We start from the raw sequence: 15,018 nt of genomic DNA, 5'->3' as shown, positions 1-15,018 counted from the left end.
CTGTGTGCATGTTTGGGTCTATTATAGCAAAGAGTTGCTGCAAACTTAACCTGTCGTGGGGCTTAGATGTGATTCTTCAGTACCCAGGCCAGAACCAGTAACCGTATTTCAACTTGATTTGCTTCAACCTGTCCTGTAAGAAGATTGTCAAGTAGAGGAGAGTAGAAACTGTTTAATGCATTGTTCTTCTGTATTTCCAGGTTATATTGTGACGCGAGTTGAAGAGGAGCATTTGTGGGAGAGCAAGCAGCTGGGAGCCCATTCTCCATACGTGCTGCTCAGCACTTTAATGTATTTTAATACAAAACATTTTATGCTAAATGTAAGTATATATTACATTTAAAACTTGACCTGTGTTCTATGTTCCGAATTTGAGAAAAAGTCAACATAGCATTATAATTACGTTGCTTTGGGTCCTGGTAAAAGCACACCTCATGTTTTAGATCCTACTTCAAACTGTATGCCCATTGCTAGTTATCCTCTTGTATAAGTGAAATTGATTTTAAGAGATTTTATCTGGTTTACAGAAATATGCACATTGGATATTTATTTATTATTTGCCATAACTAGTCATTTCATGAAATTGGACATATAGTTGTGCTTGAAGAAAAATATCTGCTGTTGCAGGAAAGTACTTTCTTGATGTGATATATGCTATATAAGAATGTTTTTATAGTTAAATTCTATTAATGTATTTTAAACACTTCAGTAACCTTTGTTTTTTTTTAATAACAAGTGTCATTTAACCTTTAGCGACCGAACCTCACAATGGATGTATTGTTTTGTTATTTGAATGTATAATACCTTTAGATGTAAACTAATGAAAAAAAAAGATAGAACTGAAATATAGTGTATAGTTTTCAAGAAAAGGCGTGTTAATTGCTGACATGTGGTCGGGGCAAGTTTCGACAATCTGGCCTTTGCCCCTGCATCCCCCCCTCCCCGAATCCTAAATTGTTGAATGTTCCGTAAAATGTTGCTCTTTACTCATTCTTGTTTGTAGAATTAAATTTTTTTAAAAAATATGCCCTAGTTTAGCAGTTATAGTCGCTTTTATAAATCTAGCCCATAATAATATGACAGTAACGAAGTTAAACAAAGGACTTTTTGAAACTTCGCTTCTTAATAGTAGTAACAATGGATATATTGTTTTTTTTAATTTCAGTATATCATACCTTCATATGTATACCACAGATCAAATAAGACAATTGAAATATGTATAGTTTTTAAGAAATGGCACATTAGTTGCCTACTGTGTACTGCTTGTCGAAATATCGACCATCCATCCTCAATGGATATGCATGTGTCGGTCGAAATTTCGACCGACCACCTGCATAAGGTTATAAAATAGCTAGAGGTACATATTTTTGGTAAATAAAAAAGCAACATTTCGGTTACATATTTTCGGTAAATAAATAAAAAAAAAAAAGCAACATTTCGGTACAAAAACTGACTCAATTTCAGGTTCAAAAGCTGTAAATAAAATAAAATTTTGCTGTTATAGCAGTGAAAAAGCAGTATATTAAATGACATTTTAGTTTTAAAAAGTGAATATAATCCTGAATTTGATATAAAAACTGCACTTCTTACACAAAATAAACATATCCCTTCTAATAGCACATTTATATCGTTACCAGAATATTAAGTTTATTTTGTATAAAGGGCTCCATTTTTGCTTCTCAAATATTTACAGCAGAATTAACCAATTTTCCGTGAATTGCAAAACTCTCAGGATAATTCTGGCTTCAGAAAGTGTTGGGTCGGTAAATAAACTCTAAATTTCGTGTTTAAGAGTCTATTTTGCATTATTTCGTAACAAGAAAAATGCACCTCGCACCGTTCAGAAACATGATAAATTAACATGACAATGTGTTATTTCACATTTTGTGTTTTCGTCAAAAACGAAATATGCATGCCTCTACTTATAACATCTTAAAATACCACAGATTGGTCTCAATTTTAATTTAAATTTGCTTGGAAAAGTGTGGGAATTTGTTGTGTTAAAGTTAGCGGGAATCCTTCACTGGTACTTACGTATTGATATGTGTATTAGGGATGGGACAGATTGTAAAAATACAAATAATTTAATCCAAAATTCAGCCATTTTGTTTTTTTATGAATATCTTGTTATTCACATCACCATGTTTTATTAACTTAAATGGCTAAATTTTCAAAGGATTACTACATAAGAGGGAGATGGAGTATTAAATTTTCAATTATTTAATTTACTTTTGCTTCAGGGTGTCAGTGCAAAATTAAAATATAATTAGACTCCGTGAAAGTGTCACCAGGTAATCTGTGATTAAATTTGAACCAATACTTTGATACAAGTTCATTGGCATTCAACAGTACTGCCATCTCTAATTGAATGTATTTTTTTTGTGTGTGTCAAATTTAAATTTGAAATTCATATTTGTACTACACTAGTGATTATTTTTTCCAGACTGTAGAGGAACATAGCCGGTTGTCATTTTCACATGTTATGAAGCATTGGAAGAGAAATCCAAACCAAGCTGCAAAGGCAGGAATGACTAGGAATGTCCTACTCCGTTACTACCCTCCACAATCAGTTTTAGGTAAATACATAATGCTTCTCTGTTGCAAATTTAAATTTTCAGATTCAGTAAATTGCATGTACTCCAGAATCTCTGTTTATAAATTTTTCAGCACTTTGTCTAACTTTGTCTGTATCTTACAATGCCAAAATACAATATGCAGGAAATTATAGAATCACAATTTTATGCTATTTTAATAAAAGAATCATCTTGGATTGTCAATGCTGTAATATAACAGAACATTGGGAAATACATGTGCTGTATATGTTTGAAGTCAGTACACAATATAATGCAGGGTGTCCCCAATCTGGAAAGTCAGGGAAAAGCCTAAAGATGAGGTACATGTCCTGGAAAATTAGTGGTCTTATTTCTTTAAAGTCAGGGAAGTTTAAATCAAGTGTAAGAATGTAGTCAGTTTTAACCTGGTATTGGGAATTCGCACCCTCATTGCCTAACACTTGCACTTGGAGTTGCAATGGATAATGTCCCCCCACTCACTAATGAAACCATTTATTTGCTGCCAATTGATTTAAGATTGGCTACCCAAACCTGTCGTTTTATATCTCAAAGGAAAGACCAAAATGGAAGCAGCAGGTGCTTGTAGCTGGAAGAGCAACTATACTGGAGCCAAATGTTACATTTTCCTGCATTCTAATTTTTCACTTTTCCCTGAAACCTATTTGTGCCAGGTCAGGGATTTTTTATGCATTTGGTCAGGGAAGTAGATTTTCATAATTTTGGGAATAACCTCCAATAAAAATGTACTGTATTAACCCATGTTTAAGTTTACAACTTGCTACAATGTCATATTGAAGTTATGTATTAATTTATTTTTCATGTTTATGAAATTCATTCGGATTCCTCACATTGCATAATTACTATTATTCCACAGATGCTGATGAGAAGAAAAAGAAAGTTTACGAACAACAAGAAAATGAGGAAAATCCTTTAAGGTGTCCAGTTAAATTGTATGAATTTTATTTATCAAAATGGTAAGTTCGTAGTTTCTTACATAAATCTCTATCGATTCTTTTCCACTAATAATGCTGTGTTAAAATGTATGAATTTTAATATTTTTCTACTGTCTGCTGCATGTTTTTCTTGACCTTCTATGGCAGTAAAATTATGCTGTAAACACCACTTTGTGTTAGGGAGATTTCACACCGAAGTAACAAGTAACATGTGTCATGGGAGTTCCACACAAAAGCAGCAAGGAACACTGTGAACTTTCCCCTCTAATCAGAGGGGCATTTGCTGTTCATGCATGAACAATAATAAAAGGCAACTTAATGCACACTATTGGGAAAACTGTTTGCTCCGAGTGACATGTTGCCTGTCGCTTGTCACTTCAATGTGAAAGCTCCCTAAGAAGAAATTTTATTGAAGACTTAATTGTGAACACTTCAGTTAAGTATTCCTCTCTTGTATTTACAGCCCTGAAAGTGTTAAAAACCGTAACGACATATTTTATCTGCTGCCAGAAAGATCCTGTGTTCCAGATAGCCCAGTGTGGTATTCAACAATGCACTTGCCAGAGGATGCGCTGTCGAAAGCCTTGCACAGGGTGAAAATGGTGAAGGAAATCAATTTGGCTCTGTTGTCGAGTTAATGTTTGTAATCCTACTTGTGAAAATAAGTGGGACCAAGTTAAACAGAGGAGTAGGAACAAAAGTGTTATGTGAAAAATAACAAAAAAGGAAGAAGAAAGTATGGAAATTGGAAGCCATGTATCTGTGCATGGGCTTCAAAACCTTGTTCTCTAATACTGACATTCATCACAGATCAAGAGTACAATGTGTGGACTAGTAAAAATAATGCACGTGGCCATTTTCTTTGTTCATCATGTGCAGTGTATCTAATCATTTTGTATATAGTCGAAAAGAGTGTTTTTTTAGAAGAAAAAAATATTAAAAAGAGACTTCATACACGCATACACAAAGTTGGAACTGTTTATGAAAGTAAGGCATCAACAGAGTAAGTTTAATAAGTGTTATTTCGCATTTATTTTGGGAAGTGCCCTCCTACACAGCTATTTTAACCCAAACAAAGAAGGATGTAGTCTGATCACTTGTTCCATTTAAAGAAAACTGCATCAATGTTCGTATTCATTTTAAGTATGGATATAGATGTGTATTTTATTGAGTCTTCAAAATACAAGAGATTTCCTAGTATATGCAGCAACTCTGTAGAGATGTTAAGAATAGTTTCATAACCCGAATGCTGTTTACTAGTCAAAAGCTCGGCTATAAACTTTAATCTGTTAACTGACACTTCTACAATAAAGATGATTTCCGTACAACAAAGAAACTTATGGCATTGTTTTATGTTCAGTGTAGATACTCGTTTGTCTCTATTGATGTACTTCAAAAGTTCTCTTTGTCATATTTCAGGACATTTTCGCTCAAAAGTGTAAAATGATCTATAGCTTTAAGAAGGTTTGCCAACGGTAGAGCGTTAAGAAAATGTTTATTTCCTGATGTCTTCTCAGTAGTTTATTGTTCAAAATTTTGATTGTGGGAAGTGTTAAAAGAGCTTTTGTATTTTGAATCTCTTAGTTTGAAAGAAATCTTTTATATGTATATATTTTTTCTTTTTTTATGCAAACAAATGAATTAACCTAATGTAATAATACTTGAATCTAGTTTTTTGAAGCAGCGAATGTGTTACAATAACATACTGCATGTTAGATGCTAATATTATTATTTACTATTAAGTTTACAAACAGCACATTGATTATTTCATTAACATGTAACATTTCAGAATTCTATATTTTACAGGTTTAGTTTACAGCATGTATTTGCATTTTCAAATTATATATTCTTGAATTTAACAAAATACAGTATGTACATAATATACATTTATTTATGTTATGAGATATATTCATGACTTACTTCTTGTCAACAACAACTAATTAACCATCCTTGATCTGATTCAATAAAAATTACAAGAGTTGTTTTCCATGTGCACTGAGAGTAAACTAGTTTGAAAAATGTTAACTGGTATAAATAATCATGTGCTGTTTATAAATATATCGTGAATAAAAATGTGTTTTCCTCCATAAAGTGTAATAACAGTTTCTTGGTTGATATGAATGCTGTGAAGAGGTATGCAGAGGGTTACTTCAGTATGAATCTGTCGAGGAAGAGTGAAGCAACACTGGAACCTTAACATGTTGACTGTGCCAGATTTCTGCCTGCCCTTAGCTCCTGCAATAACTGATACCAAGAATATCGTGTAATCAAAATTTGAGTATTTGTACATCTCAAGATTCAAATATTACAGCTTGGTATTATGCCATGTCCGATTATCAGAATTTCTGGCACGAAAGTTTATTTTCCAACACTTTTAGCACTGAAAACTGCTCATCCAGCAATTACACTGCTGGGGGTTCAGAAACACTGCAGTCAATATTTTTTTCCCCCTGGTCTTGGGACATAAGTTTGAGGATCCCATATATGCACATAGAACCATACAATAATAAAACAAAATTTTATTGTGTGATGTGCGCACCATGAGATAATACACATGAAAAACCTATCCTTTTCTGTTTGTTTTTCCATCGTTATTCCCACATTTTCTTCCAGATTAAAGGCACTTATGAACCAACTTTTCTCAAGGTTTCTTTACAGTGTTCCCCCCCAAGGATGGAAAGAATTATTATTATTATTTTTTCACACAGTCAGTGCAATTTGTATTACATTGGCAGATCAATCGGAACCATCTATGAGCACATACAAACAGCACATATCTGGTGCAAAAAATCCCAACCAACTACTGGAGTACCAAAGTCCCTCAGTTCAACAAATACAATATCAAAAAATTCTGTCAGGCAGACATCACACATTCTGACACAACATACAACAGTTGTCTGTTCTGAATTGGTTGATCCTATTAGGGAAGAACAGTCATTTCAGGAACATATTGTGTCTGTGATGAGACATGGGTACATCTTTGATATTTTACTTTGCATTTCTGCCACTTTTGGCTATTTTCGAAGATGATGAATGGCGATAGGATGAACTGGATGAAGAGAGAATCACGAACATACATAGACGGTGCATGACGAGAGGATTATGGCTGTGAATCTAGACACCAGAGCCTCGCCAGTCTGCAAAATGCAGTCCAGAGTGTACTGCATGGAAGGAAGGTTGATATTTGGGTGTCTTTGGAAAGTCACCCCTTACACCCCATGGATATGTCTTGCATACCTTAGTCAGGTATCAAGCATGGAATGGAATGGAAGCATAACCAGTAAGACTAACTTAAACATGCAACATTTGGTACATCTATGCCCAAAATGCTGTGATGTAAATGAAGGTTGCTTCTTTTTTTTAGAAAAAAAGTTCACTGATTGCTTTTGGTTTTACTTTTCTTTGGTTAATATATGCTTCCCTGTATACTAAAGGGTCTACCAATTTGAGTGTTATCTGGAATGACAAAATAGAACTGTGACATCAATGTACAGTAGTCTGTGGCAAGTTATCATGGAGAGATGCACAATGCAACAACGCATAGAAATTATTCATGTTCTGTTCAACAGACATTTCGTGCATTGAGAGGAATTTATAGTCAACATAATCGAACAAACAAAACTGTAGGGTTTGGGCAGATGAAAATCTGCAAGTGATTCTGGACGTACCCCTTCATCCTAAGAAAGTGACACTGTGGTGTGGTTTTTGGGCCAATGGCGTGATTATTATTATTATTATTATTTTTTTTTTTTTTTTTTTTGAAGATCAACATGGAAATCCCGTGACTGTCAATGGGGAGTGATACAGGAATATGGTGGTGCAGTTTTTGTGGCCTAAAGTGGCAAATCTTGACATCAACAATGTGTTTTTCCAACAGAACCGTGCAATTTGCCACACAGCTCACCAAACAATGGAATTATTGCAGGAAAACTTTCCCGGACGAGTTCTATCCAGAAAAGGTGATGTGAACTGGCCACCAAGATCATGTGACCTACCCCTCCTGGATTATTTTCTATGCGGTTATGTCAAATCTAAGGTCTATGAGACACGCCTGCTTAAATAAAGACCATTCTATTCTATTCTACTAAGCCACACACAGTTCGTGACCTGAAACGGAACATCGAACGAACCATTGAGGCTATACTCCTCAATATGTGTGCAGACGTGCTGGAAAATTGGATATTCAGAATCCATTCCACCCACTGAAACAGAGGAGGACATTTGAACAACATATTGTTGAAAATATAATGCCATTGTTTGTTCTTCAAATTAAAAAATATATAACAGGTGGTCCAAAAGTCCCGGAACTGTCACATATCGTGAGAAATAAGTTTAATAAGTAAAAGAAAGCTATTCAATGATATCACAACTGTGAAATTTTAAATGGAAACACCCATTTTGTACTGTAGAATCTGAAAGAGGACTTCATTCAGAGTCCAACGAGCTATCAACCATCCTCCTAGCTCAATTAGGAACGGAGATATGGTGATTTTAAATTTTTGCCCCCCAAAAAAATAAAAATTTCATAAAACTCAAGCTAGAGTGGAAGTGATTGCAGATTCGGAATCTGCACCTCAAGACCTTTCAATAGAGTATATGCAAGGGGTCTACCATATACTCTATTGAAAGAGCTTGACGTGCAGATTCCTAATCTACAATCGCTTTCACTCTAGCTCAATTAAAGGCAGAGCATCCCTTGGAAATTTTCTTGGGTTTTATGATTATTTTTTTTTATTTTTGATTCCCCCCCGAAAATTTAAAATCTCCAAATCTCTGTTCCTGATTGAGCTAGGAGAATGGTTGATAGCTCGTTGGACTCGGAATGAAATCCTCTTTCCGATTCTACAATACAAAATGGGCTTTCCATTTAAAATTTCACAGTTGCCCCCCTGCCCCACCCCCTGGGGTGGGGGTGGGGAATCAATGAATAGCTTTCTTTCACTTATTAAACACACATTTTTTTCCGATTTGATGTGTATTTCGCACGATATGTGGCCGTTCCGGGACTTTTGGACCATCCGGTATGTCTTTATCACTTGTGGTTTTCAATCTATCTAATTTTAAAGATCTGATGTTCAAAATTGAAGTATGAAGATCAAGTCCACTTCATGTACAGATAGGCTATCGATACTGTTGTACAGTTTAAAGTAGGGTCTGAACCACTATGCCACTGGGGAGATGAAATTAGATTTTTGAATGAAAAAAAGATGACAATTTATTTATTTATGTTAAGGTAATACAGACTATCTTGAATTCTTAAGTGCTATAATAACAACAAAAAATTCAACCAATAAGGATGATAGAAATAGTTTATTAGCCTAAGTTAACACAAGAAATGATCACAAATTCTATTTACATAGTCTTTTTGGGTTTGACAAACACACGCTTTCTCTTCATTTTCTTTCGAGTGAATTCCATTTCATGCAGTTCAGAATAAACTTCAGCATAGATCTCCTGTTGCTCTTCCTCTGGTATTGTGGATCTGCAAAGGCACAAGTGGAAAATCAAATATTAAAATAGTTGCTATTTATTGACAAAAATAGATTTTTATCTGCAGAATTGTTGACAACTGTTAATTTTGTGTAAACCTCTACTGACTCTAATGAAAGTTCTGTTTGTTACATAAAAGGTTAACAATGGTAAATTGTGTGTACAGCTATGGACAATTCTGGGTTATAACCACTCCATTAACTCACAATAGAGTTGTTACAACCTAGAAGTGTCCATGACTGTACAAAGCAATAAGCCAACCCCGCTTAAGACAAATGAAAACACATGAGAAAAATGTGTGAACCTTCGACATTCTTAAGAATGAGATGCTGTGCCATGCAAGCCAAAATCCAAATTCTGCAAAATTACATCTGTTTAAAACTTCTAAAGCATTCGAGTGATCCTTAGTTTGTTTGCATTTGCTGTTGTATACAGCTTGACTAAGGTAAGAATACCCATGTGGTGCTATAGTCGAATTTTGAACCATAAGTGGGTAATGCAATCAGCTGCTTGCATTGTTCCCATGTTCTTGCTTTCACAAACTATTTAGCTCATGTCAAAAGCCACATGAGAAAGGAAAGTGGGAAGAGAAAACAAATGACTGTGCACTTTCATGTTGGAGGCATTTTTATCTTGGTTAAGCTGTGTATGTCTGGGATAGACAATATACTTACTGTGCCACAAAACTACCACAAACATATGACAGTAATACAAAACCTGGTATGATTACCAACATAACAAGGCAATTCAATTCTACACAAAGTAATAGAACTTAATTAGAAAGCAGATAATTGCCTTGCCCATTACCAAACTTTCAGAGCTTAATGTTTCAAACAGGGCATATTCAAAATGTGGATTACCATAACTTCAGAAGATTTAATTTTGAATTACCTAGCCCTGAACCTCCACGAGACATGTATTTCACCACATAATCGGCAAAGTTTTTATACCAAATTTTTCTGCAAAAAAGTGGGGTGCGACTATTACGTGAAGCTTTAAGAAAGAAAAAAAAGTTCCGGTATACCCGTACTAACAAGTAATTTACAGTCTTTGGTGCAATATTAGGAAGCACAGAAGCACTTGTGAAAATACATTAAAATTGAATATAGTCCAAATCCACATAATTAATTTCTTCGTGACAGTTCAGTGAATATTTTTTCCATCTGAAAAAGTTAACAGGTTAGTTGTTATTTATTTGAACATTATATTTGAAAAAAATTACTGCAGTGTTGCAAAATACAGACTAACAAAATTTTATCTGTGTCCAAAGACTATGTTGCTATCATTGGTTTTGTATTTACGAGATAAAACATTATAAACCAATTTTCAGAGCGAAAAAAAAAAGAGGTTGCGACGATTATGGTATGAAATATGTATCGTATGCTTGTTAAAGAGAGAAAACTTTGGCATAATTGATGACATGTCCTGGTACCAGTGCTTTAGTCTTAATATATGATTGAAACAAAGAAAAAAACTACCTGTAGTCCTTCATGAGATCATATTTCTCCCATGGCTTTGCCAGTTCTTCGGCTCTCTTGTAGAACCTCTCGGGCAGACCCAGATCTTGAACACCCTTCAGATTCTGACGCTCCCACCTTTCAAGCCATGGACGAGGCTTTAATTTCACCTAATTCAAATCAAAATGAAAATATCATTACATGAATTGTGATTCAGGTAGGGTTGTTAAGTTCTTTTCTATTTGAAGAGAAAAACTGCAAACACAATAGTGCAATTACAGGCTATTTACAGCAATGGAGATTACCCACTCTGATCAGGGGGTTTATCCATATTTTTCGATTCAAGGGATGAAGGTATTTTTTAGCAGGGTAAGGGTAAATCTAGGACCAAAATAACCATAAATTGCTGCCACAATCTACAAGAATGTAGTCTTCATTTTTCTAATTTGACAAACTTCAGACCTTTAATGGGGCAGATAATCTATCCTGCAGATAGCTCGGAAAGTAACAACTGTGATCTAACACTTTAGTTCATTAGGTTAGTGTACCACTCATCATGGCAGCTGAAAGCATGCTCCTTACTGGTGTGTTTGTTAGTTTTCCAAGCCAAGGTTTCATAACTGCATAACATTGCAATGGAGCTAACTGATCAACATGTTGTGGAGAACAGATTAATGCCATTGAAACGTGGTAACTCTCTGTCTGCAGTGAATGCCAGTATTTTGGCAGATGTGTCATGTTTAAGAATGATTTGTATACACTTCTGCGTAGTGTGCTGTGTAGTGTGCCAATATGTCGCCAGACATTTTTGCACGGGGGGTTGGGCAAATTATAAAACTTGAAGAGTAGATAAATAATAAGTATTATTACCATGGTTATAAATGCTATTATATAATAAAATAATAAATATTATAAGACTTGATCCACCAAACGAGTGAATACCAGCACAACTGTTTTCCATTTTTTTTTTTATATAAAATGTGTTGTGTGACATCCAACCTACAACTGTAATTATTAGAACTTTGAAAACTGTGAAACCATTTGTTCTTTGTATTTTTCACTCAAATGTTTTTGATCCTATGCATTTTTACTTTGATTATTCTGTTCTAATAGTAACTAAATGAACTTTATTTCAGTTCTTAACAGTAAGAGTATAAAACTTTCAGGTTTCTTGTATCTTTAAATGAACAATGTCAATTTCCAGGGGTCCACCAACACCCCATCCAGAAACCCATGGTTGATAGATGTTATTAACCCTTAACCGGGCAACCAGTGTCTATCAGACACTGTTGCTTATATTTGTTGTCACATACTCCAAATGATACTTCCTGCGAACGTGATATTTTTTGACTTTGTTTGTTTCTCCTTTTTTCCTCATTTCACAATATTTGACTTTGATAAAGAAGGTCAGGCGTAAAAAAATATTTTCCATTTCACTCACGTAAACGGGCAAGCAGTGTCTGTCAGTGTACAATTGATATGTAAAGAAGTTACTTGACAATAAATGTTTAATAAATATAAAGTATTTAATAAGACATCACATAAAAATATTATTAATGCTAAAATAGAAAAAATGAAAAATATATGAGCAAATAAAAATATTTCCTCACACTACCTTCCAGCCTAACATGTTTCATATACTATGCTGCAAAGAATACAACATGCAATTAGGATGATGATGATGAATACAAGAATTATGGACATAACAATGATGATTAGGTTAAATATCATGTCACTTGCTTGTTTCCACAGCGATGAAACAAAAATCTCGCATTAGAAGGGCAAACTCCATTTAAAACAACAATGCAGTGTCCAACAGACACTGCTTGCCCGGATAAGGGTTAATGTTACAGCGCTGCAATATGAGTTTAGAAGAAGTTTCCTTATGTACAATTTTTATGTGAAAAACTCAAGCAGAAGTATGATAGAACAAGGAAAACATTTCCAGAATCATGTATGACAAAAGTATGTGATTACTTATAATTGTGAAATATTTTAATGAAAATAAATCTATGAGCTTGAGATGAGGGATTACATACATCCAATTCCATAGGCAAGTGGTGTGCTTGTAGCCACTAAGCAGCTGACCTCTGTGGTGTAGTGGTTAGCACATTGGACTACGATGCAATGGGTCCTGGGTTTGAATCCCAGCCTGGGCATGGGTGTTCTTTGTGAGAGTCCCTTCATGAATTTCATCACTCATCCTCATCTTTACAATGAGCCAAAAGTGGCAGAAAAGCGAAGTCAAATAAACCAAATCAATCTAGCCACTAAACAGGTCAAATTCTAGCAGCACAATAACAAAACAAAGGCACGGCATTATGGAGCAGCAGCCTTCATAAGAGTACATTTTTTCCCCCAAATCCTATATTAGCATATTATGCTATGCTAGTAGCAGCTGCAGCTAAGACGTTAGGGTATCGGATTACCATGCAAGAGACCCAGGTTTGATCCCCAGTGAGGAGAACCGAAATTTTTTCCACCTGTTCAAGCAGCTCCAGCACGCACCCAACATCATATATAGTGGGTACCTGGAGGAAACTCTTGTGGGGTAAAGCACAGGGAAGTACTGTAACATTTTTTTTTTACTTATTTTAGGTTCAATATAAAATAAAAATGCATGCCTTGATTTCATTTACGGGAACTGTGGTTCCTTCAGGAAGTATTTCCGGCTCCATATCAAATGGGAAAGTGCTGTACTCTGGAAGTGCATTTCTCAGGTACAAAAGGTGATCGTCCAGCCTTTTCTCCAACCTCAGAACCTCAATCTTCTGAATTGTGGGATTATACATTTCATACATGATTTCCATACCTAGAAGAATGTACAAATGTGTGTGTACATATATATGGATAAAAGCAAGGAGGGCCAAAAGGACTAAATAAAAATCAAAGGATAAAGGAAACACTCACCGGACAGTGGAAAAATTCAGAATTTTTCCACTGTCCGGTGAGTGTTTCCTTTCTCCTTCTTTGATTTATATATATATATATATGTATAAGGGATAGAATGAGAAAGAGTGCCAGAAGGGAAGATAAACAAAAATTGCCTAGGAGACAGTAAACACTTACCACAATTGAAGAAATGTTCGATATTTCGAGGTCATGACCTCATTTTCACAGTAGGTAGAAAGTAAAAGCATAGAGGCACAGAATACTGACGCCAGCACAGTGGTGCCAGAAACAAGTGATATAGCATGGGTTTTGGGAACAGATCCTTTCACCAGTGTTTACTGTGGGATGGATGGTGGTTGGGTGGGTTGTGGTTAGTGGGGGATAGGTGGGTATATATACTGCTGGACAATGAAAACCGGACACTTTAATATTTGACATCTGAATTGCAATAACAGCTCGCAGGTATATTACAGAATGTTCGGCAGATCATGTAGTACCATATGCACCATTCATAGGCTCGGACTTTGTTTATGCATTCGTACTTAATTCAGTTTCTGCAACATTTAGTTAGCCCTTGTACCAGAGCTTTTATCGACCCATTGCGTTATCACAAAAAAAGCAAGTGTCCGGTTTTTTTTGTCCAGCAGTATATATATATATATATATGGATAAAAGCAAGGAGGGCCAAAAGGGCTAAGTAAAAATAAAATAAGGTAAAAGGAAACACTCACCGGACAGTAGGAAAATTCAAAATTTTCGCTAATTTATAGCATCATCGGTGTGAGAAGAAACAGAAGACGGAACCGGAAGTTGGGGTCCTGCAGAGTTGCCAGGTCCCCATTGAAGAAGAAGCGGTGCGTAGAACGAAAAAAACACTGTTTCGTCACCAGGCTCGTCGTAAACTGTGAGTGTGTAGGATGAGTTGGGAGGGCGGGAGGGTGGGTGAGGGTTGGGCATTACTGGGTGGCCTTGTTCAGGCCAGGTGGAGTGGTTGCACTCATGGCCGATATATAGGCCCTCTCCCATCTTTTGCGAACAGAGGTGTTGGCTGGTTGGGGTAGGAGGTGGATGATCGCTACCCGGAAGCAGTCGTTGAAACTGATGTGGTGGTTGGTGTGGACGGCGACAGTGAAGTCCAGGTTGTGGGTGGAGGAGCGGTGGTTATTGATGCGGAGGTTGAGGGCCGTTGATGTTTCCCCCAGGTAAAAATCACCACAGATGTTGCAGGTGAGGATGTAGATAAGGTTTGAGGCATGGCAGGTCCCTTTGGGATGGAGGGTAAATTTGCCAGTGGCCGTGTGCACCTGGAGGGTGTGAGAAGTGATGAGGATGGGACAGGTCTTGCACCTGGGTCGGTTGCATTTATGGGCGGGGGGGTGTTGGATGTGTGGTGAAGGAGTGTTGTGGACCAGGATGTTTTGGAGGTTAGGGGGGCGTTTGAAAACCACCCTGGGTTTGGCGGGAAATATGTTTTTGGTTTCGGGATCACTGTGGAGGATTGGGAGAAGAGAGTGCAGTGTGTGCCTGATTTTGTTGAGGTGGGGATGATATTGGGTGATGAGTGCAGGTGGGTTGGTGGCAGCAGGTTTCTTGGTGGTAGTGGTATGTGAGGCAGCTCGTGATATTTGCTTGGTGACCAGGATGGAGGGATAT

General features: G+C 36.1%; 2 protein-coding genes across 3 annotated transcripts in view; one reads left to right on the top strand and one right to left on the bottom strand.

The window, feature by feature from the left end:
- The window catches only part of woc (zinc finger protein without children), a 95,214-nt gene extending 90,078 nt beyond the window's left edge, over nucleotides 1-5,136 (top strand). For both annotated transcript variants that reach the window (XM_083124039.1, XM_083124038.1), the window contains exons 19-22: nucleotides 201-322; nucleotides 2,444-2,576; nucleotides 3,448-3,547; nucleotides 3,990-5,136. In XM_083124039.1, coding sequence (XP_082980165.1) covers nucleotides 201-322; nucleotides 2,444-2,576; nucleotides 3,448-3,547; nucleotides 3,990-4,164 — 530 coding nt within the window. In that variant the 3' untranslated portion in view covers nucleotides 4,165-5,136. The remainder of the gene's footprint in view (nucleotides 1-200; nucleotides 323-2,443; nucleotides 2,577-3,447; nucleotides 3,548-3,989) is intronic.
- A 3,660-nt stretch (nucleotides 5,137-8,796) lies between these two features.
- LOC145989433 (large ribosomal subunit protein bL19m-like) lies at nucleotides 8,797-13,324 on the bottom strand. Its single transcript, XM_083124772.1, has 3 exons — nucleotides 13,098-13,324; nucleotides 10,495-10,643; nucleotides 8,797-9,008 (listed from the first exon to the last, which is right to left on the bottom strand). The coding sequence occupies exons 1-3, from the start codon at nucleotides 13,281-13,283 to the stop codon at nucleotides 8,879-8,881; spliced, it is 465 nt and encodes a 154-aa protein (XP_082980898.1). The 5' UTR covers nucleotides 13,284-13,324; the 3' UTR covers nucleotides 8,797-8,878.
- Nucleotides 13,325-15,018: the final 1,694 nt, after the last annotated feature.

The sequence above is a fragment of the Lepisma saccharinum genome, chromosome 6 (genome assembly GCF_977018435.1).
Source record: "Lepisma saccharinum chromosome 6, izLepSacc3.1, whole genome shotgun sequence".
Taxonomy (NCBI): domain Eukaryota; kingdom Metazoa; phylum Arthropoda; class Insecta; order Zygentoma; family Lepismatidae; genus Lepisma; species Lepisma saccharinum.
Note: the sequence above shows the minus strand (reverse complement) of the source record. Positions and strands in the feature narration are given on the sequence as shown.